The sequence below is a fragment of the Telopea speciosissima genome, chromosome 3 (assembly GCF_018873765.1).
Source record: "Telopea speciosissima isolate NSW1024214 ecotype Mountain lineage chromosome 3, Tspe_v1, whole genome shotgun sequence".
Classification (NCBI taxonomy): domain Eukaryota; kingdom Viridiplantae; phylum Streptophyta; class Magnoliopsida; order Proteales; family Proteaceae; genus Telopea; species Telopea speciosissima.
The window spans coordinates 69,732,177-69,755,296 of record NC_057918.1 but is presented as its reverse complement, the minus strand read 5'-3'; the positions used below and the strand labels follow the sequence as shown (position 1 = coordinate 69,755,296).

General features: G+C 36.9%; 1 protein-coding gene across 6 annotated transcripts; it reads left to right on the top strand.

Moving 5' to 3' along the window:
- The first annotated feature begins 1,251 nt into the window (after positions 1–1,251).
- On the top strand, positions 1,252–22,224 carry LOC122656028 (beta-glucosidase 18-like). Of its 6 annotated transcripts, none has more exons than XM_043850450.1 (12): positions 1,252–1,401; positions 1,842–1,908; positions 4,334–4,392; positions 5,775–5,850; positions 5,941–6,015; positions 6,134–6,221; positions 6,650–6,902; positions 7,063–7,178; positions 7,497–7,752; positions 21,409–21,511; positions 21,647–21,755; positions 21,866–22,224. In XM_043850450.1, exons 1-12 carry the CDS (start codon positions 1,264–1,266, stop codon positions 22,083–22,085), a joined length of 1,560 nt encoding a protein of 519 aa, XP_043706385.1. In that variant the 5' UTR covers positions 1,252–1,263; the 3' UTR covers positions 22,086–22,224. The 6 variants fall into 6 exon arrangements, with proteins under 6 accessions (XP_043706385.1, XP_043706386.1, XP_043706387.1 ...); XM_043850451.1 differs by lacking the exon at positions 21,409–21,511 and adding an exon at positions 7,884–7,986; XM_043850452.1 differs by lacking the exons at positions 21,409–21,511; positions 21,647–21,755 and adding exons at positions 7,884–7,986; positions 8,080–8,188.
- Positions 22,225–23,120: the final 896 nt, after the last annotated feature.

Here is a 23,120-nt window from a genome sequence, read left to right as displayed (position 1 = left end):
AAGGTAGAGACCTACAAGTCGCCAGAATATTGTACAGGTGAAAAGGGTAATAAGAGGTTTTAGAGCAAATGAAACGAATGTATTTTACCCAACATACGAGGACATGGTAAGGGCAAGCATTGTTTTGGTTAGATTTGTATTTCTTATTCTTGTTTTTGTGTAAATTTGTTGAAATAAACATAGCATCGTTAATTTTGTGAACTCAAACCCATTATTGATTAATTCTGTAATTTTCCCAAAAAGAAACCAACTGAGTAATTATTACATCTGGATGGATGGAGGCCCTGCTCACAATTTTTTTTGGTAATAGCCCTGCTCAAATGGAAAACTTTAATATTATTATAAATCTCACCTAACTAAACTTTTTGGGATTGATGTGTGGTTTATATAATTATTTTCATAAATAAAAAAAAAAAGGAAAGAAAATTTTCATGTACTTCTCATGAGATCTGCTTTAATTACACTTTCACTCATAAGATTTGAAAAATCTCACGTACTACCCCTTGCTTTCCAAACTACTTAACAAAAAAAAAAACAGTCCATCAACTGATGACTGAAAATGTTAAAATTAAATCTCACGTACTACCCTTTGCTTTCCAAACTAATTAACAGGAAAAAAAAAACAGTCCGTCAACTAATGACTGAAAACATTAAAATTGTGTTTTAATTGATCAAAATGCCCTTCATACTAATTCAGCATTTCTCCATCATTTCTATTATTGAAGAACTCGAACCTGCAACTCATCCTAAAAGCTTGAATTTTTTCCAATGGCAGAACAGGAGAGAGAGGGTGGAAGGAAAGGAAGTGAAAATTGGAGAAGAAAGAGAATCGTGTACAAGGGAGCCGTTTTATTCAAAATTCTAAATCTTTTGTGGGCTTTGGTTTCATGGCTTTTTCTTCTGGGTATTGGGGAGTGTGAACGAAGCTTTCATGCATTTACACCACACATGCCGAGCTTTAGGAATTGGACAATAACATAGGTGACGAACCAGGTGTTCAGATATGCAAATAATGCTGGAGGAGCAAGCTACATAAACAATTAATTTGGAAAGCAGGGGTGGTACGTGAAAATTTTCAAATCTCATGGGTCAAAGTATAATTAAGGAAAATCTCAGGGAAGATACGTGTAATTTTTTTTTAAAAATTATATGGTGGTTGGACGTCCCTCATCAACATCCCTCTTCAATGATTTGATATAAAATAAGAAATTATTGGGTACCTGATGAACAGGCAAGGAAGCAGAGAGAGAGAGAGGGAGAGAGATGGAGGAGAAAGCAACAATAGTTGTAGTGGGAGTAGTTGTTCTGCTTCTGCAACTGGTATCTTCCATTAACTGTATATCAGATCGCACCCAATTCCCTGAAACATTTCTATTTGGTACTGCAACTTCTGCATACCAGGTAATATTTATTTATTAATTATTGTCATTACATATTGCAAATTAATTTCTTTCATTCTCTTCTGTTCTTTCCATTAATCCATATTCATCATAAAGAGTCTTTTTTTCTTTCATATATTAATTAATATTTAGTCATTACTCAAAGGTTTAGGAATGCCAATTATTCAATTACATATTCTGGCAACAAGTGATCTTACTGAGGATTCCTCATCTCTCTCTCTCTCTCTCTCTCTCTCTCTCTGTATAAACCCAATATCTCGTGGTTGAACAGCTTAAAACAAGAGTTGGGGAATGAAATTACTATGGTGGAACTGTGTTGTTTTTCTCTTAGTATAAGTTGTTGATGACCGATGAGAGGTCTAGAATTTTGACCTACTCTTTCTTCTTTCTCACAATTTTTTCTTTTTCCATTCTTTGGTTTCATTTTCATTATCTACACAGGTTGAAGGTGGCTACTTAGCGGATAACAAAAGCCTCAGCAATTGGGATTTATTCACCAAAATACCAGGTTTTTTTTTTTTATTTTTTTATTTTTTGGGATAAGGACCAAACTAATTTACCAACATTAATTAGCTTCTTAAGCCATTTAACACGGGAGAGTTTTGATTAGTGAGGAGGAGGAGCTAACTAGGGGTGCAAATGAATAGCCGAAATCCATTTTTGTATCCGTGTCCGTATCCGTTGAGCACCATTAGAATCCGTCCGAAAGTTAAATGGATGTGGATACAGATAGATTATAGCTATCCGAAAAGCTATATTTACATTTAAACGGATAAAATATCCGACCGTATCCGTGTCTGTATCCTTTTAGCACTATCTGAATCCATCCGAAAGCTAATTGGATGCGGATGCGGATGCGAATTTAGCACTATCTTAGCCAAATCGAATCCGTTTACATCCCTAGAGCTAACTAGCTAGCTAGCTTGGGAGAATTTTATTAGAAATGGGAAAAATTATCCATATGCCGCTCATATGGGATCTTCCCTCCTTGGTCAAACATAAACATAGACGTGGGCCTAGGTATGGTGTGTGTGTTTTATTTATTTATTATTATTATTATCAAGTGGCGTGGTCATTTTTTTTTTATTTTATCAGGCGACATTCGTGTTTTTATTTAGGGTAGATGTTCTCTGTGTAGCAGCGCAGTCGGCGCCCAGACACATGGGCCTACCATTCAGGGGGGCAAAGTGGTGATTTCGCCCACCCCAATGTGTCTGGGAGCAGCCTGCACCCCGACACAGAGAGCATTTGGCCTTTTATTTATTTATTTTATCAGATCCTACCGAAGACCCATAAGCCACTAGGGGTGACAGCCCAAGAGGGTGGCAAGTCCGGATCAGGTCCCCGCAAGGGGACAGATTCCAAATACGAGGGTGGCCAAGATGGCATACCTCCCCTACCAGCTCCAAGAGGTGACGGCGATCTACTGGGGAGAGGAGATGGGGGAAAGTTGAACCAACGATCTCTCCCTTGGAGTTAGACTAGTGCCCTACTTCACTTGGACTCGAGAACAAGCCTCATCTGGGCCTGGGCCTAACCCAAGTATTTCACACTGAGGCCCAATCACTGCATCAGTCAGCCCATGAACAAACCAACGGTTTTCAAAATGTGAGGACATTTATTTATTAATCTCAGCTCCTATTTTATCACAAGCAACAGAAAAATTGGTTCCTTGATCTTCTATCTTTTCAAATGAATTGCTTATTTTTGTTTGAAAAAAAAAAATCTTTTAATGGGTGATATAAAGATGATACCCAACTATCATAAAAAAAGATCGACAAATTTGATAACTTATGTTTATATCTTTTTTTTTTGGTAAGAATTTGATCACTTAAGGTGGAGCTCACTTTCATATCAAAATGAGGAAAAAGTATCTAAGGGTAATTATTTTTTGCCATTTTAGTTTAATACACTTTTTCTTTTAGTGTGGGTAAAATGCTGTCATTTCACATATATACTTGAAAAACATGTAAAATAATGATATGGTAATACATATTTTTTTTCAAATTATTTTGAGATCTCTTTTTTACCCCCTAATTAAAAGAACTTTTGAGAATAAGACAAAGAGCAATTAAAATAAGATTACATTTTCTAAATACATCTATAGAGGTTTCATTCAACAGTCTCTTTATTTAAATGCATGGGGTAAGTAAGCATTATTAAGAAAATATTAGGAAAAGTGAACGCTACCTAGGCGGGTACGGTGCACACAAAATACGATAAGTTTGCATAAACATACAAGGAGATGCATACTAATATACAAGAGGGTAAGTGATTGAAAACTCAACTCTAACATTTGACACATGGCTAATCCAATGTTCAAAAAAACCACAAAAGTTATCCACATGGAAAAAGAATAATGGTTTGTAGCAAATATTTTGCTCTATATGTGACTACCACATATACTAAAGACGGAACATTTCCTCCACTCAAACATCCACCCATCTAGAACATGGTGCTAAGTATTGGTATTGTATCGCCCGTATCAGGCGATCTATACCGATTTTGCACCTTGTCGATCATGATACTGTGCTGATATCGTATCAGTGACATGGTACAGACAAAAGGTAAAATTGTCAAAATATATTTTAAAGGCATATCAGGGGCAAATTTGTCTGATACGGCCGATCCTTGCCGATACCGATCCGATACCATATTGGTTTCCGAGTTGACCAATACCCACTCCAATACAATGCACTAAAACCATGATATAGGATCATTATTACTTCTACCCCCATTGTATGAAGTCAATAATACTCTCAATGTTCCCCAATACCTTTTTCATGCCATTCGAGACCCTCGATCAAATAAAATCCCTTGATCGTGGATGAAAGAAAACTCTGTTCTAAAAGAAAAGTGATTACGACAACTATTAAAAGAAAATTACTTCAAAAGTTGATTGAAAATTGAAATACTTTTTATTGTTTTTCCAGGGAATATCCAAGATGGAAGTAGTGGAGATATTGCTGATGATCACTACCATCGTTTCATGGTACCTCTCCACTTATTACTTCATGCAAAGTAAATTGTTATTTTGTTTTCAACCAAAAAAAATTTGTTATTTTGTTGAGACTGTGTTTGTTTTCAAGAAAAAAACACTGAATAAAAGGAAAATTTTGAAGTGAAATCCTAATTGAAACATATTGTAGTCCTATAAAAGTATATTAAATCGCTTTAATGGTTACTTCCATATCATTTGAAATAACTCAAATGGGAAGTCTCTATTGAATCTCATGTTTCACCAAATGATCCCATTTCTATTGTCTATTAACAATCTTTAAATGATTGGAGATGGCTTCATTGGTGAAGATCTTGCTTAGTAAAGTACATTGGAAAAGGAAAATGAATATTTTTCATGGATGGCAAACAAATGCAAAGCAAAAAAGACAGAGTAAGTTGTATCATTTTTTAAACCCAAAGTAAATTAGTGAGATTTCTGTGAATTCCATAAGCATATAATCAAACCAAGCATAATATGAGCAAAAGCAATATTGCTTGCTTCCCCTTTTGACGGGAAATCTGCAAGAACGTTAGGTTGTGTTTGGTATACTTTCTAAGAAATCATACCAAACGCAGCTTTAGTCTTTCACCCATGATCTTAAACATATTGACCCACTATTTATTCACTGTATTTTTGTTATTTGTCATCCCATCTTTTTGAAAAGCTCAAGATTTTGTGGGTCCCAGGTACCTTATCACCTGAAGATCTCAACTCTAAATCGCGGTTAAAGAGAAGGAATTATACTACTATGCTTTAAAAGTGTTTGAAATCATATGATGGACTTTTTGAAAATAAGGCAATGTTGGGTATGATGCATTATCAACCTAGAGTGCATTCCATGACTGCATACCAAACTCAACATAAATATGATTGCATAAAGATGGTAAAATGTCATTTAAAAGGAGAAAATGTGCATGGAGTTTTAAATAAAAACTAAACCTTTGCTTGGAAAGGTAAATAACTAAACATCCTTTTAAACAAATATGTGAATATTTTTACCAAAAAAAAACAAATATGTGAATATTTTCTTAGTTCTTATTCTAGATCATGTTGGAACCTATAAATTTATTTACCTTTTTCATTTTCTTTTCTCTTTTTTCCGCACGATGTTCTTAAAAGAATGATGACTCAGAACAGATGTGTACGGATGCAATAGACTTTTACATTATTAGATCATGTGGATGAAGTTGTCAATGGGATTCCAACCTAACAGAGGAAAGCCTAGATCACCTGCCCACATCAGTTAAAGTATTTTGGTTTCTTCAAACAATTTAATCAGTTTAAACTTCCATTTGTTTTCCCCCTACCCCCTTCCTTGCCCCGAATGGGATCTTTTTACATTTTTCTAATGAAAACAACACCTAATCAAATAGGAAGATGTGGAGCTAATGCATTCACTGGGAGTTAATTCTTACAGATTCTCCATTTCATGGTCAAGAGTCCTCCCAAGTAAGTTGGTATAGTAGTTCTTTTGTTTCTTCTTTTTCTTCTTCTAGTTATAAATGAAGTTAGACAATTAAAATCAATATGTAACACTAGGTGGTAGATTTGGAGAGATTAATCCTGCTGGAATTGAATTCTACAATAAGCTCATAAATGCCCTGGTACACAAAGGTAATCAGATGCAGTTATTCATACATCCAAGCTTTGTATTATTATCCATTCTTTTGTTGTTCTGTTGGAGCTAAAAGTGGTAATGAGTTCTACTAACCTTTTCCTATTATCGATCTAGGTATACAACCATTTGTTACATTATTCCAATTTGATATTCCTCAAGAACTTGAAGACCGATATGGATCATGGTTGAGCTCCCAAATACAGTAAGTTTTTTTTTATATTATTTTTCCCCTGTTCTGAAATGTCTACTTAATTAATGTTGTAATTTCAAGAAAACTATAACAAGCTCGAACCAGTTGAAGATACAAACAAGTTCAGACTTTTGTTGTTAGTGTTTGTGATTGCTTAATAAGATTGGGTACCTATTAATTAGCTGACTAGCATTAAACTTTTCTTGCCCAACAAATGAAATTAGGGAGAGGGAGCAGAACCATATCACTAGAACTCTTGTTTCATACATCAAGATTACATATTTTATGAAAATGGATTTGAATGATAAGAAAGAAAGAGCTATCTTCATCCAAATCTCCACCTTAAAAGATAATAGTAAATGAAAGCATTGACAAAGTTTTATAGAATTCAACTCAAAATTTGTAATATATCAAACAACTTATCTTTCTTTTGAGTGCAGGGAAGACTTTGGATACTTTGCAGATGTGTGTTTCAAAGCTTTTGGAGACAGAGTGAAGTATTGGGTGACCATAAATGAGCCAAATTTGATGGTGTTTTTAGGTTACTTCAACGGGCAATTCCCACCCCATCATTGTTCCAAGACATTTGGTGATTGTCAATTGGGAGACTCTAAAACAGAACCATACATTGCAGCACACAATGTAATATTATCACATGCAACAGCTGTTGACATCTATAGAAAAAAATATCAGGTAGTTCTTGATTTGCTGGATTAATGTTTGGACTTGATAATCACAAAATCCTTTTGAAAGTCATACAAAATTCTAATTGACTTTGCAACTTCAGGGAATATATGGAAATAAAACTTTTGTGAGTCATTTAATTTATCTTTGCTACCTATCAATATCATAGGTTGAACAAGGGGGTATGATTGGGATTGCGATGAACACCTTCTGGTACGAACCACTTAGAGATCTTCCAGCAGACCGATTAGCAGTTCAAAAAGCTCTTTCATTTTATGTTGGATGGTAATCAATTCAGACAAATTAATTTATGTTTTTTTTAAAAGATTATTTCAGTACATTATTGTGACACGGTCTATATGAACACTTACCAATCAGTTTTTTACTATAGATGCTGGTAGGATATGGTGGTTAATGTACTGAATTTCCATTTGACTATTTGTCAAATGGAAATAGTTTGACTCTTTATGTTTTAGAAACATTTGTTCTGACAAAGGACAATGGAAATTGTCCTTTTAAATAATTTTTGTATCTCACTCCACCACATATGTTTGTTGTTCAAGAGTGTTTTTCTCCAATATTTTTCTTCTTTGATTCCTACAGGTTCTTGGATCCCATTATCTATGGTGAATACCCTCCTGAGATCCAGAGACTCTTGGGTTTGAGGTTACCAAAGTTTTCATTAGAAGAAAAGAAGAAACTAGAGAACAAGCTCGATTTTATCGGAATCAATCATTACACAACTTATTATGCCAAGGACTGCATGTTCTCTCAATGTCAATATGATACATATCAGTGGTTATGGGATGCCTCTATAATGCTCACAGGGGAAAGGAATGGGATCCCTATAGGTGTTCCGGTAAGAACTAAATAACAACTTTCTCATGTCTACAGAAATTACTTTGACATTAGGAAGCATTCCTGAATCTCGACACTTGAAAGATAATTGGTCCATATAACCTTGTGAAACATGTATTTTCTCTTCACAAGACAGCAATGCCTCGCATGCACGTGGTTCCTTATGGCCTCGAGAAGATCCTCAGCTACTTGAAAGAAAGATACAACAACACCCCAATGTTCATCACAGAAAATGGTATGAAACATTTGAGTAGTTATCCTGTATACAAAACAGTTAGAATCAAACAGTTAATGATCAATGATATGAGTGTAATATTTTTGTGCATAGGATACCCACAAGGGAGCAATCCTGATGTTTCTATTGAAGACTTGCTCAATGATTCAAGAAGAGTAGAATACCTGAGCAACTACCTGGATTCCTTGACAGTAGCTATGAGGTATTTGGATTTAATATAACTTTTCGATTATTCCTCTGCCATTTTTCACTTCAGTATTTCCTGTGCATGGTATGCGTCTTGCGCTCACATGAGTTCATACTTTCTCATAGGCATGGAGCTGATGTAAGGGGGTATTTCATATGGTCTCTTCTGGATAATTTTGAATGGTGTTATGGATATTCATTGCGTTTTGGGCTTTATCATGTGGACTTCAATACATTAGAGAGAACACCTAAATTATCAGCAGAGTGGTACAAACAGTTTCTAACTGGAGCGACATTAAAAGAAAAGGGCAGCGAGACAGAAGTGTGGAACCTACGTTACTGATTGAGGCATCCAAAGTAACATCAGTCTTTGATCTTTAGTAAATAGTTTACTGGGTCTGACTATTGTAATAATCAAGAATGTCTTAAAACATGGCTGCATTGTTCAATGTCAATCATGCTGAACTGTACACAAATCTCATCTCACCATTAAGGAAGTTACTAGTGATTTTAAACTGAAACCAGTTGCAACTTCCATTAGTTGATGTAGCAATTAGGCCACATCAGCCAACAATTTGGTCTTGATTCACCTGAACACAAGGTTTATTGTTTGAATTTCGAGTTGGCCACCTCTTTAAGAAGTCCTTCGAAGAGATTATAAGCAGGCAGTTGGGATCTAAGATTTCCTAGTCATTGCAAAGGAACTTAGCAGTCAATGAAACAATTGGAGAAAGATCAGAGAGAAGGTGCAAGAACTATTTGATATTTCCAGAGATTGATGGCAAATTCTGATACAGTAAACAGCACAGAAGACAATATAAATTATAGGAAAGATCTTTGGATGGTAGAGAGTGAACTGATATGCTTGACTCCCACTTCGACTGCTTGCATTCCAAACCTCCACTAGAGTCCTTGGAACTAATTTGATTCACGAGGCTACTCCTGCCACTGCAGGGTCTGGGGAGGGTCAGAATGTGCACAACCTTACCCCACTTTTGCGGAGAGATTCCTTTCTAACTTAAACCCATGACCACTAGTTCACAATGGAGCAACCTAACCGTGGTGCGAGGTCTGTCCTTCAACAGAAGATATGCCATTTGGTGGAAATTTCTACGGAAACTTAAGTTACACCACAATTTCAAGGTTTTTTCTGGAGAGCGTTGAATGAAGGATTTACTTGTCGATCAATAATAGCTTGATGGGTATTTGAAGAGGAGATATGTGTATTGTATAATCGAGAACCTGAATCTGTAATTCACCTTTTTCATCAATTTGTTTTCTAACCAAAAGAGTCTAGACTGGGGGAGGGGGCATTGGGACTTCGAACTGAGTTGCTTACAGGATCTTCACTGCTAGATATTTGTTTCTTCTTTTGTCCTAGAGCATTCAGATCCTCTACTGCCAAGATTCCTCTCCTCTTCTTCATCTCCTCACCGATCCTCACCTCTGCAACCTCTCGTCTTCGGAATGGTGCCCTAAGAAAGATTCGGAACGGATACATGGATTATCATCTGTTTCAGTATGGCCACCCACCCATAATCCATTAACCCAGAAGAGAAGATTTGCAAAACAACTGGAAATTACTTAAAGGCTTGATTCTAAAAACCCAATTTTTAACGAATAGCAGATAATAAGATCTAATAAGGAAGAGAAGAGAATGGTAAAACCAACTGCAATAAACACCTCTCAAACATTGTGCTTCGATGGTATTATCTCATATAAACTACTGAGATGCTCAGTAATGTGCTCCTCATCACCCAGAAATCCAGTAACGAAATTAAATTCAATCAAAGTTTGCCCATAAGATTTGAACAAGAAGAACTAGAAATCACACTCAATGGCACAACATATGACTCAAAAATCAGATTATTATTGAACAATAAACAGTGTAAGATTTGATATGGAAGAAGAGGGGAGTAAAACTCAGTTTGATAAAACCCATCTCAAACAATGATTTCTTTCTCACTGCAACTACTCAACCGAGCAGAAACGTTGGAGGCCACATCAAAGCCGGTGGCGCCACTGCATTGAGGGAGGTGGTTGTGGTGGTGGTTGACGTCAAGGTTGGCAGGAGGCCGTCTTAGGGCCGTGAGAGTGGAAGTGAGCAACGATCCTCACCCCTGCATCCAATAACTCTACGTACTTCCTCATCTCTACTCTCCCTTTTTCACTGTCTCTGATGCTTTAATTTCTCCTCTTCTCTTCTGAAAAATAAAAAATCTATGGAAGAGATTGTAGAAGGGAAGAGAAAGAAAAAGAAACAAATCAAAGAATGATGTTAAATCAGATCCCACATAACAGAGTCCATGAGAGCTCAGGTCTGATGGAGAAAGTAAAACTCTAAGGAGGAGAGGAAGAAGACACTGTCTTTCAGGTTCCATCGCACCTCTCATCAAAACTCAAGTTGTGTTTTGTTTTGAAATCCAAGCCGACCGGTCGGTTTTGGTGTCTTGTGGCCGATCGGCTTGGGTTTGATCTGAGAACAAACCAGATTCTCCACTGATTTGAATTAATTCGAAAATCATCCATTGGATCGAAATAAGGGCACGTGTCATGCTCACCGAACTGCGCAGAGGATGGCAGGACTCTTCTTGGCAGTAGAGGATCTGAATCCTATATCTTTTCATTTATGATTATAACCGGCCCGCATCGGAGTCATCTACTGCCTGTACTGATATGTGCGCCCAATGTGGTGATGCAGAAAAAACCGCCTTAACCTTGCCCAAATGCCTTACCCAAACAAGAGTAAGCCAATCTTTTCACCGCTGCTATGTGTGAGCCGCACGACAGTAGGGTCAGCTTGGAAGTAGAGATCCAGATCCTAACTAGTTCTTTAGTATCTTTTCTGTAACAATTTACTTTGCCATGCACAGCAATCTCGTGATTTTTCAATCATGACATTGACTTTTCAGTCTTTATAAAAAGTGTCCAAAAGACATTAAGAGGTTACCGCAGCGGTAGGGTGAGGAGAGGAGAGGAAGAAGACGAGGATCTTCTTCACGGTTCCTCTCTTAGGGTGGGGTTTTTTAAACCAATTTGGTTTGTTTTGTTTTGGTCAACCGGAACGGTAAGGGTTGGTTGTGGAGAAAATCAAATAAAGATTTTAAATTTTGAATTTTTCTAAAAAGAACCGTTAGATGGGAATATATACACGTGGCACATCATAGGAGCATGGCAGCGCAATGACGGCCAAGACTTCGGCAGTAGAGGATCTGAATCCTCTGAATTAAGGGTGTCAAAGTCAAACCGAAACCGTTTATTGAACCGAATCGAATCATTTAAACCAAAACCAGTAGGCCGTTTAGTTAAATGGTCCGATTATGGTTTTAGAAATGACATCGTTTATTTAATCGGTTCGATTCAATTCAATTTAGACCGATTAATCCAACGGTTTCAAATCATGTAATCCAATTAAAATCGATAATAACCAAACCGTCTAACCATTTAAAAACCTCAGTTTTAGGGGAACTATTGATTCGTACTGTTATGTGCTTCTGGGTCTATATTTTGAAGGTCTAACCATGGCTTACGTTGTTCTTATTTCATTCTTAATTTTTATATACATCTTTCTTAATGGTTATATGCATTCCCAAAGACCCCCATTTTCTATTAAAAAATACAGCAGATAACCAATGTAAATTAGACTTAGTAAATGGTTTATGAAACCATCTAGTAACCGTCTAATCGAAATCGTGTAAAATTATTTAAAAATCATTTAATAGAAATCGTTTAAAAATTATTTAACCGAAATCATTTACCAAATGGTCCAAATTTTGATTATGAGACTGATTATGATTTCCACCATCAAATAATCAAAATCGAATCAAATCGAACTAAACTATTTAACCGAAATCAGATCATTTAACACCCTTACTTGAATCCTTTCTAATACGTGTCTTTTAATTTCTGATTATAACTGGTTCTTTAGTATCTTTATTACAACAATTTACTTTGCCATGCACAGCAATCTCGTGATTTCTCAATCATGACATTGACTTTTCGGTATTTATCTAAAAGTCTCCAAAAACCATTAAGAGGTTACCTTTCATCCATTGTTTCACTTTGGACCGCAACATTATGACCCTCACCGTCCAACAAACGAGTCTAGTGATTCTTCACGTACGTGCGATTCATAGTTGTTCAGATAGAATATTCTCATGGATAGGATTTTATCTGGTTGTGAATCATTCACGTATGCTCACGTACGTGAAAATCGTCAGCTGTGAACAACTCTAATGCGATTACCGAGAGTGACATACGTTTGCCCACTCCATTATTTTTTGGAAAAATTACAAGAATAGCCCATAATGGGTTTGAATTTATAAAACAAGCCAAAAATTTACCCAAAACAAGAATGTGTATTACCCTATCTAACCAAAACACTTGAGGAAATGGTAAGGGGTCCCACTTTTGAAGAGAGAGAGGCAAGAGGAACACATGGGTCCCACTTTCAAATGATTGGAAGGGGGGAGATCCGCAACTCGCCGTAATATTGTAATAGGTGAAAAGAGCAATCGGAGGTTTTAAAGCGGATTGGACGAACCTAATTTGTCAAAATGGTACGGGCAAGCAGTGTTTTGGTTAGATTTATAATACTTATTCTTGTTTTGTGTAAATTAAATTTGTTGAAATTAATGAATTTGGATCTTCTACTGTGGAGCTGTTCGGTAGGATCGTGCTGCCTGACATGGTGCTGCGTGCAATGTGCGCCTTGCCCAAGTGAGGATAAGACAATAATTACACTCAACCTTATGTCTGGGTAGCACGGTCTTGCCGACAACTCGACAGTAGAGACTCTGGATCTGACGTGGTTAGTTTTGTGAAGTCAAACCCATTGGGTAATCCTGTAATATTCCCCAAAAGAAATAAACTAAGTAATTTATTACTCTGGATGCAGGCCCTGCTTAAATGGAAAGCTATTAATATTAATAATATAAATCCTCATCTAAATAAATTTTATATTGTGGTGGGGCCCTCCCTCATCAACAAATGGTAGACGCATTCCCCTCTTCAATGATTAGGAAGGATTGTAGGAAGCACAGAGAGAGAGAGAGAGAGAGAGAGAGAGATGGAGGAGAAAGCAACAGCAGTGGTGGGAGTAGTTGTTCTGCTCCTGCAACTGGTATCTTCCATTAATTGTATCTTGGATCGCTCCCAATTCCCTGAAACATTTCTCTTTGGTACTGCAACTTCTGCATACCAGGTAATATTTATTTATTTATTAATTAATTATTGTCATGAGATGGATCCCTGCGAAGAGATAGATAGATAGATATATAGCAAATTAATTTCTTTCATTCTCTTCTGATCTTTCCAATCCATATTCATAAAGAGTCTTTCTTTCTTTCATACTTTATTATTTAGTCATTACTTAAAAGGTTTAGGAATGGCAATTACTCAATAACATATTCTGGCAACAAGTGATCTTACTGAGGTATTATTGTCTCTGGGTTTTTCCTCATTTCTCTCTCTCTCTGTCTCTCTCTGGGGTTTGATGTGTATGATGGTGGAGGCCTGGCAATTTGGATCCTCTGCTGCTGCCGCCTGGCGAAGCGGCCGGTCGGCAACCTCACACAGGCAGGGGCCAAATGACTGACCTACTCACTGTCCGAATAGGGTCCACGCCCTGGAGGCGGGTATGTTGTGGATGATAAAGATTGAGAGACAGAGGATGATTAGAAGAACAAACCCCAACATCTGCTTTGCGTATAAACCCCAATTTCTCGATTTTCATGGTTGAACAGCTTAAAACATTATTATGGCGGAGCTGTGTTGGTCTTCTCTCTCTTATTAGTACAAGTTGTTGTTGTTGATGAATGATGAGAGAAGCCTAGAACTTTGTCCTACTCTTTGTTCTTTCTCACAATTTTTTTTTCTTTTCCATTAAATTTGGGTTCTATTTTCATTATCTACACAGGTTGAAGGTGGCTACTTGGCGGATAACAAAAGCCTCAGCAATTGGGATTTATTCACCAAAATACCAGGTTTTTTTTTTTTTTTTTTAAGAACCAAACTAATTTACGAACCTTAATTAGCTTCTTAAGCCATTTAGTACGGAAGAGTTTTGATTAGCGAGGAGGAGCTAGCTAGGGAGAATTTTATTTGAAATGGGAAAATGTTCGTTCATACGCCGCTCTTATGGGATCTTGCCTCGTTGGTCAAACATAAGCACAGTCGTGGCCTAGTTTGTGTTTTTTTATTATTATTATTATTATTATCAAATGTCATGATTGCTTTTTTTTTATTTTATCACAGTCACATGCGTGCTTTTATTTATTTATTTTATTCGATCTTACCACAGGCCCATAAGCCACTGAAGGTGACAGCCCAAGATGGTGGCGAGTCCAGATCAGGTCCCCATGTGGGGACCATGGGAATAGATTCCAAATTTGACCACGGCCAGGATGGCGTACCTGCCGTACCAGCACCTAGGGGAGAGGGTGGCCTAATGAGGGAAGAGATGGGGAAAAGTTGAACCAACGATCTCTCCCTTGGACTTAGACCAGCGCCCTACTTCATCTGATCTGGCATGTGTTTAGTTTATTATAAGTCATGAATCTCGTGAACAGGCCTCACCTGGGCCTGGGCCTAACCCAAAGTATCACATTGAGGCCCAATCTACTGCATCAGTCAGCCCATGAACAAACCACCCTATTGATAAATAGAACCCCCGATTTTAAAAATGAGAGGACATTTATTTATTAATCTCAGCTCCTATTTTATCACAAGCAACAGAAAATTTGGTTCCTGGATCTTCTATCTTTTCAAATGAAATGTTTTTTATTAAACCCAAAAAAAAAATAAAAAAATCTTTTAATAGGGGATACAGATGAACCCTACTATCGAAAAAAGATGGATAATTGGATCACTTAAGGTTGAACTCACTTTCATATCAAATTGAGGAAAAAAATACTTATGGGTAATTATTTTTTGCCATTTTAGTATAACACGCTTTTTCTTTTATTGTAGGTAAAATCATATTATCTCACATACATACTTGAAAAACATGTAAGACAATGATAATTCTGGAAAATGATATAGTAATATATATATATATTTTTTCAAGTTATTTTGAAATCTCTTTTCTACCTATAACTAAAAGAATTTTTGAGAATAAGACAAGGGGCAATCAAAAGAAGTAGGGCTACAACAGCTTTAGGTTGGGCCGGCTTTTTAAAACCCTAGCCCAACCCTGAGTCCCCTTAACTGGGCCCAAGCCTGGCCCGACCCTAACTCAGGGCCGGGTTGACCTTGATTGCCCTGATCATGGAGTGGGGGAAGGGAGAGATGCATGGACTAGACTGAGTTGGGCTAGGCTGGGAAGAAAATTATTAATTGAGTAAATTACATGGACCTCCCCTGTAAATATGCTTAATTCAAGGTACACCCCTGTGTTTGCAAAAACTCTACGCAATAACCTTATTTCACAAATGTAGTTACAGTCGGCCCCACTTCGTTAGTGATCTGTTGTTAAGCAATGAAGTCATAGAGTAAATAAATTTACCTTTTTACCCTTATGTTTACCTTTACCTCCTTCTAACCCGCCCCGATCCTCGGTAAGACTGGAAACCCACCTCCACCCTTGCAACCTAGACCAAACCCTGCTCTTCATCCCAATCAGTCCCCCACCTCCACCCCCTACAATCCAGCCCCACCCCCAACCCCTGTTTCCACCTCTTCTTCTTCTAATAAGGCCACCGACCTTACCCCACCCTCCCTGCCCTGCAAACCCATCCCACCCGATATGGATTCTTTAATTCCTAGCTCCATCCTCTCCGTGGTCACGCAACCCTGCCTCCTCACATAACCAAATCCCTGGCATGGTGGCATCAGCAGCTGCTGCCATACTGCAATCACCATCGTTGCAAGCACTAGTCCCCACCCCCTGTGAAAATTGCTTCTCCAGAAAGGGTAGTAGGGTCATTCATTATTCAACCAAACAAACTCTAACGTTCTAGGTCGACTGTAGTTTTTAAAATAACAGGGATGTATTGAGAATTAGGCATAATTATAAGGGAGGTCCGTATAATTTACTCTTATTAATTTTACATAAAATAACACTATAATAAAATATAGGGAAGTAGTTTTCTATCCGAAAGTGTGGCCTACGCCAGCACTTCCATGTTTCTATTTCTCTCCTCCTCAAAACAAAGGGGTAGAGGTGTCTTTTCAAATGAGGAGGAGAGAGATAGACTCATGGGAGTGCTGGCATAGGCCACACTCCCGGATAGAGAACTTTCTCCCTAAAATATATTAACACTTATTATCTTCTTTTATGATATATTATATAACAAATTATGTGTGACATTTAAAGTTTATAATATATATAGTAAATCAATATTTTTTATAGTATTAATTTAAAACAAGGTCGAGCTGGCCGGGCCGAGTTCTACCCTAGGCCTCAACCCTAGCCCGACCCAACCCTAACTCATGGCCAGAAATTTCCAGCTTTGACCTGCCCTAAGGGCCAAGTATCTCAGCCAAGGCCCTTTTCAGGCTCAGGGCGGGTTTGGGCCGACAAGGCCAATCTTACAACCTTAAAAAGAAGATTACGTTTTCTAAATACACCTATAGAGGTTTCATTCAGCCGTCTCTTTAATTAAATATATGGGGTAGGTAAACATAATTAAAAAAAATATTAGGGAAAGAGAACACTACCTGGGTGGGTGTGGTGCAAGACACAAGGGCAACCAAAAAGACGGTTGCGTCCCCGAGAAATTCTGCCTTTCCATTGGGGCACGAAGGTCATTTTGCTCACCCCTATGTCTGGGCGCAGGGACAGCACACTGCACGCACCCAGGTAGCGTTCTTTCTCCCAAAATATTATTACCTACTTCCCAAACAACTTTTTAACTCCTTTCCATAGAGAATCCTATTCCTACTAGGTAGACCCCGAGGTCTATTGTTCACATATCAAGTTTCAAGGTTTCATCCCTATTGGACCTTACCATGTGGTGAAACAATGTATTATAATCTGAGGTTATACGAGAGTGCACAATAGCACAGAGAGGACCATGGGCTTGCATAAACATACATGGGGATCCATACTAATATACAAGAGGGTAAATGATAGAAATAGGCTTTGACATTTGACACATGACTAATCCAATGATCAGAAATACTACAAAAGTTATCCACGTGGAAAAAGAACAACGGTTTGTAGCAAATATTTTCCCTCTTCAATATGTGACTACCACATATATTAAAGGCAGAACTTCACCGTGGAGGAAACATAAACCCATCTAAGGCATGGTTCTAACTTCTAAGTATCGGTATTGGATCACCCGTATCGATTCGTACCACTTTTGCACCTTGTCGATCCTGATATCGTGTCGATATTGTACCAGTGATATGGTACAAACAAGGGGTAAATGGTCAAAAAATATATTTTAAAGGAGAATCAGGGGCAAATTTGTCCGATATGGCCGATCCTTGCCGATACCAATCCGATACTATATCGATTTTTGAGTTGATCGATACCTGTTCCAATATCATGCACTAAAACTATGACTTAGGGTCATTATTACTTCCACCCCGCTATATGAAGTCGTTAATACTCCCACTGTTCCCCAATGCCCTTTCAATGTCATTCGAGGCCCTCGGTCAAAGAAAATCCCTTGACCGTGGATGAAGGAAAATTATGTCCACAAAAAGAAAGTGATTTCGACAATTATAGAAAAGAAAATTACATTAAAAGTTGACTGAAATTGAATTACTTTTTTTGTTTTTTCAGGGAATATCCAAGATGGAAGTAGTGGAGATATTGCTGATGATCACTACCATCGTTTCATGGTACCCTCTCCACTTATTACTTCATGCAAAGTAAATTGTTATTTTGTTTTCAACCAAAAACAAAATTGTCATTTTGTTGAGGCTCTGTTTGTTTCCAAGAAAAAGAAAAAAAAAAAAAAAACTGAATAAAAGGAAAATTTTGAAGGGAAATCCTAATTAAAACATATTGTAGTCCTATAAAAGTATATTAAATCGCTTTTATGGTTACTCCCATATCATTTGAAAAAATTCAAATGGGATGTCTCTTTGGAATCTCACGTTTCACCAAATGATCCCATTTCTATTATCTATTGACAATCTTTATATGATTGGAGATGACTTCATTAGTGATGATCTTGCTTAGTAAAGTACCTTGGAAAAGGAAAATGAGTATTTTTATGGATGGCAAACAAATGCACAGTAAAAAGACAGAGTAAGTTGTATCATTTGTGAAACCCAAAAGTAAATTAATGAGATTTCTGTGAATTCCATAAGAATATAATCAGACCAAGCATAATATGAGCAAAAGCAATACTGTTTGCCTATCCTTTCGATTTGGAATCTGCAAGAACTTTAGGCTGTGTTTAGTATACATTCTAAGAAATCATACCAAACGCAACTTTAGTCTTTCACCCATGATCTTAAACATAATGACCCACTATTTATTCACTGTAGTTTTGTCATCTCATCTTCTCAACCACAAGATTTTGAGGGTCCCAAGTACATCATCCCTGGAAGATCTCAACTCTAAATTGTGGATAAAGAGAATGAATTATACAACTATGCTTTAAAAGCGTTTGAAATCATATAATGGACTTTTTGAAAATAAGGCAACGTTTGATATGATGTCTTGTAATGCATTATCAACCTAGAATGCATTCCAAAAATGTATACCAAACGCAACATAAATATGATTGCATAAAGGATAGTAAAATGTTATATAAAATGGGAAAATGTGCATGAAGGTCTAAATAAAAACTAAAACTTTGTTTGGAAACGTAATAACTAGACTTACGCTTAAACAAATGTTATATTTTTTTGATCATGTTGGAACCTATAAATTCATTTACCTTTTTCTTTTCTTTTCTCTTTTCTCCGCATGATGTTCTTAAAAGAATGGTGATTCAGAACAGATGTGTATGGATGCAGTAGACATTTACATGATTAGATCATGTGGATGAAGTTGTCAATGGGATTCCAACCTAACAGAGGAAAGCATAGATCACCTGCCCACATCATTTAAAGTATTTTGGTTCCTTCAAACAATTGAATCAGTTTAAACTTCCATTTGTTCTCCCCCCCCCCCCCCCCCATCCCTCTCCCCAAATGGGGTCTTTTTACGTTTTTCTAATGATGATAACAACACCTAATCAAATAGGAAGATGTGGAGCTAATGCATTCACTTGGAGTTGATTCCTACAGATTCTCCATTTCATGGTCAAGAGTCCTCCCAAGTAAGTTGGAATAGTAGTTCTTTTGTTTCTTCTTCTTCTTCTTCTAGTTATAAATGAAGTTAGACAATTAAAATCAATATGTAACACCAGATGGTAGATTTGGAGAGATTAATCCCGCTGGAATTGAATTCTACAACAAACTCATAAATGCCCTGGTACACAAAGGTAATCATATGCAATTATTCATACACCCAAGCTTTGTATTATTATACATTCTTCTGTTGTTCTGTTGGAGCTAAAAGTGGTAATCAGTTCTAGTAACCTTTTTCCTATTATCGATCCAGGGATACAACCATTTGTTACATTGTTCCAATTTGATATTCCTCAAGAACTTGAAGACCGATATGGATCATGGTTGAGTTCCCAAATACAGTAAGTTTTTTATATTATTTTTCCCTTGTTCTGGATGTCTACTTAATGTGATAATTTCAGGAAAACTATAACAAGCTTGGACCAGTTGAAGGTTCAAACAAGTTCAGACTTTTGTTGTTAGTGTTTGTGATTGCTGGTACCTATTAATTAGCTGCCTAGCATTAAACTTTTCTTTCCCATGAAACGAATTAGGGACAGGGAGCAGAAGCATATAACTGGATCTCTTGTTACATACATCAAGATTACATATTTTATGAAAATGGATTTGATTGATGAGAAAGAAAGAGCTATCTTCATCAAAATCTCGACCTTAAAAGATAGGAGTGAAAGAAAGCATTGATAAAGGTTTATAGAATTCAACTCAAAATTTGTAATATATCTAAAAACTTGTCTTTCCTTTGAGTGCAGGGAAGACTTTGGATATTTTGCAGATGTGTGTTTCAAAGCTTTTGGAGATAGAGTGAAGTATTGGGTGACCTTAAATGAGCCAAATTTGATGGTGTTATTCAGTTACCTCACCGGGCAATACCCACCCCGTCGTTGTTCCAAGACGCTTGGTGATTGTCAATTTGGAGACTCTAAAACAGAACCATACATTGCAGCACACAATGTAATATTATCACATGCAACAGCTGTTGACATCTATAGAAAAAATTATCAGGTAGTTCTTGATTTGCCGGATTAATGTTGGGCTTCATAGTCACAAAATCCTTTTGAAAGTTATTCAAAATTTTTATTTACTTTGCTACTTCAGGGAATATATGGAAATAAAACTCTTGTGAGTCATTTAACTTATCTTTGCTACCTATCATAGGTTGAACAAGGGGGTCTGATTGGGATTGCGATGAACACCTACTGGTACGAACCACTTAGAAATCTTCCAGCAGACCGATTGGCAGTTCAAAAAGCTCTTTCATTTTTTGTTGGATGGTAATCAATTCAGACAAGGTTTTCTTTATTCTGTTATAAGATTATTTCAGTACATTATTGTGACACTGTCTATATGAACACTTACCAAACAGTTTTTTACCATAGATGATGGTAGGATATGGTGGTTTATGTACTGCAAATGCAATTCCATTTGACTATTTGTCAAATGGAAATAGTTTCACTCTTTCTATTTTAGAAACATTTGTTCTGACAAGGACAATGGAAATTGTCCTTTTAAATAATTTTTGTATCTCACTCCACATAAGTTTGTTGTTCATGATTGTTTTTCTCCAATGTTTTTCTTCAATTTTGATTTCTACAGGTTCTTGGATCCCATTATCTATGGTGAATACCCTCTTGAGATGCAGAGACTCTTGGGTTTGAGGTTACCAAAGTTTTCATTAGAAGAAAAAAAGAAACTAGAGAACAAGCTCGATTTTATCGGAATCAATCATTATACAACTCTTTATGCCAAGGACTGCATGTTCTCTCAATGTCAATATGATACACATCAGTGGTTATGGGATGCCAATATAATCCTCACAGGGGAAAGGAATGGGATCCCTATTGGCGTTCCGGTAAGAACTAAAGAACGACTTTCTCATGTCTACAACAATTACTTTGACATTAGGAAGCATTCTTGAATCATGACACTTGAAAGATAACTAGTTCAAATAACCTTGTGAAACATGTATTTTCTCTTCACAAGACAGCAATGCCTCGCTTCCACGTGGTTCCTAATGGCCTCGAGAAGATCGTCAGCTACTTGAAAGAAAGATACAACAACACTCCAATGTTCATCACAGAAAATGGTATAAAACATTTGAGTAGTTATCCTGTATATAAAACAGTTAGAATCAAACAGTTAATGATCAATGACCTCTTTGAAAGTACATTTATTTTTTACTCCAAGTACATAGACATGAGTGCAATATTTTTGTGCATAGGATACCCACAAGGGAGCAATCCTGATGTTTCTATTGAAGACTTCCTCAATGATTCAAGCAGAGTAGAATACCTGAGCAACTACCTGGATTCCTTGACAGTAGCTATGAGGTATTTGGATTTAATATAACTTTTTTATTATTCTTCTGCCATTTTTCACTTGAGTATTTCCTATACATGGTATGCATCTTGTGCTCACATGAGTCCATACTCTTTCATAGGCATGGAGCTGATGTAAGGGGGTATTTCATATGGTCTCTTCTCGATAATTTTGAATGGTGTTTTGGGTATACATTGCGGTTTGGGCTTTATCATGTGGACTTCAATACATTAGAGAGAACGCCTAAATTATCAGCAGAGTGGTACAAACAGTTTCTAACTAGAGCAAAGACATTGAAAGAAAAGGGCAGCGAGACAGAAGTGTGGAACCTACGTTACTGATTGAGGCATCCAAAGTAACATTAGTCTTTGACCTTTAGAAAATAGTTTACTGGGTCTGACTATTGTAATAATCAAGAATGTCTTAAAACATGGCTGCATTGTTCAATGTCAATCATGCTGGACTGTACACAAATCTCATCTCACCATTAAGGAAGTTACTATTGGTTTTAAACTGCCACCAGTTGCAACCTCCCTTAGGTTTATTGTTTGAATTTCAAGTTAGCCACCTCTTTAAGAAGTCCTTGGAAGAGGTTATAAGTTGGGATCTAAGATTTCCTAGTCATTGCAAAGGAACTCAGCAGTCAATGAAACAATTGGAGAAAGGTCGGAGAGAAGGTGCAAGAACTATTTGATGTTTCCAGAGATTGATGACATATTCTGATACAGTAAACAGCACAGAAGACAATATAAACTATAGGAAAGGTCTTTGGATGGTAGAGAGTGAACTGTATAAATTCAATTGATCTCTAAGGACGAGTAAGAAATAAAGCATTTTCCAGGATATGCTAACAAGGCAGCAATGTAATATATTGGTTCTAAAGGGTATCAGTCGCACACATAAATAAGTGCAAATGAGCTAAGGAAAGCTCATCTTTACATGAAATTTCATAGCCACTTACAAATATATGAATAAGAGCACAAATGAGCAGTTTGCTGACCTTTATAAGAACCTTCAAATGGGCATTTTCTTTTTCTCGATTCTTCCTCATCAGCTCTTGCTGATTCTTCAGTTTCACCTCCCTGACTTGATCCATCACAATCTTTAGTATCTTTTACAATATTCTTGAACTGTTCAAATACGGCTTCATCAAGAGACCCAACTGGTTGATTGAAAGGAGCAGTAGAATCCGTGTCCCCCAGCAGTGATGAAAAGGGCTTCTGTTTTACCTGTTATTACTTCGAAACAAGCGGAAAACACAAAATCCAAAATACCTGAACTAGTTTAGCCGATACGGGAGTCTTATCAAGTGCTGCTAATTAATCAGAAACACTAACAGACAACAGAAGAATTGGGAAATAACAAGAGATTGTACC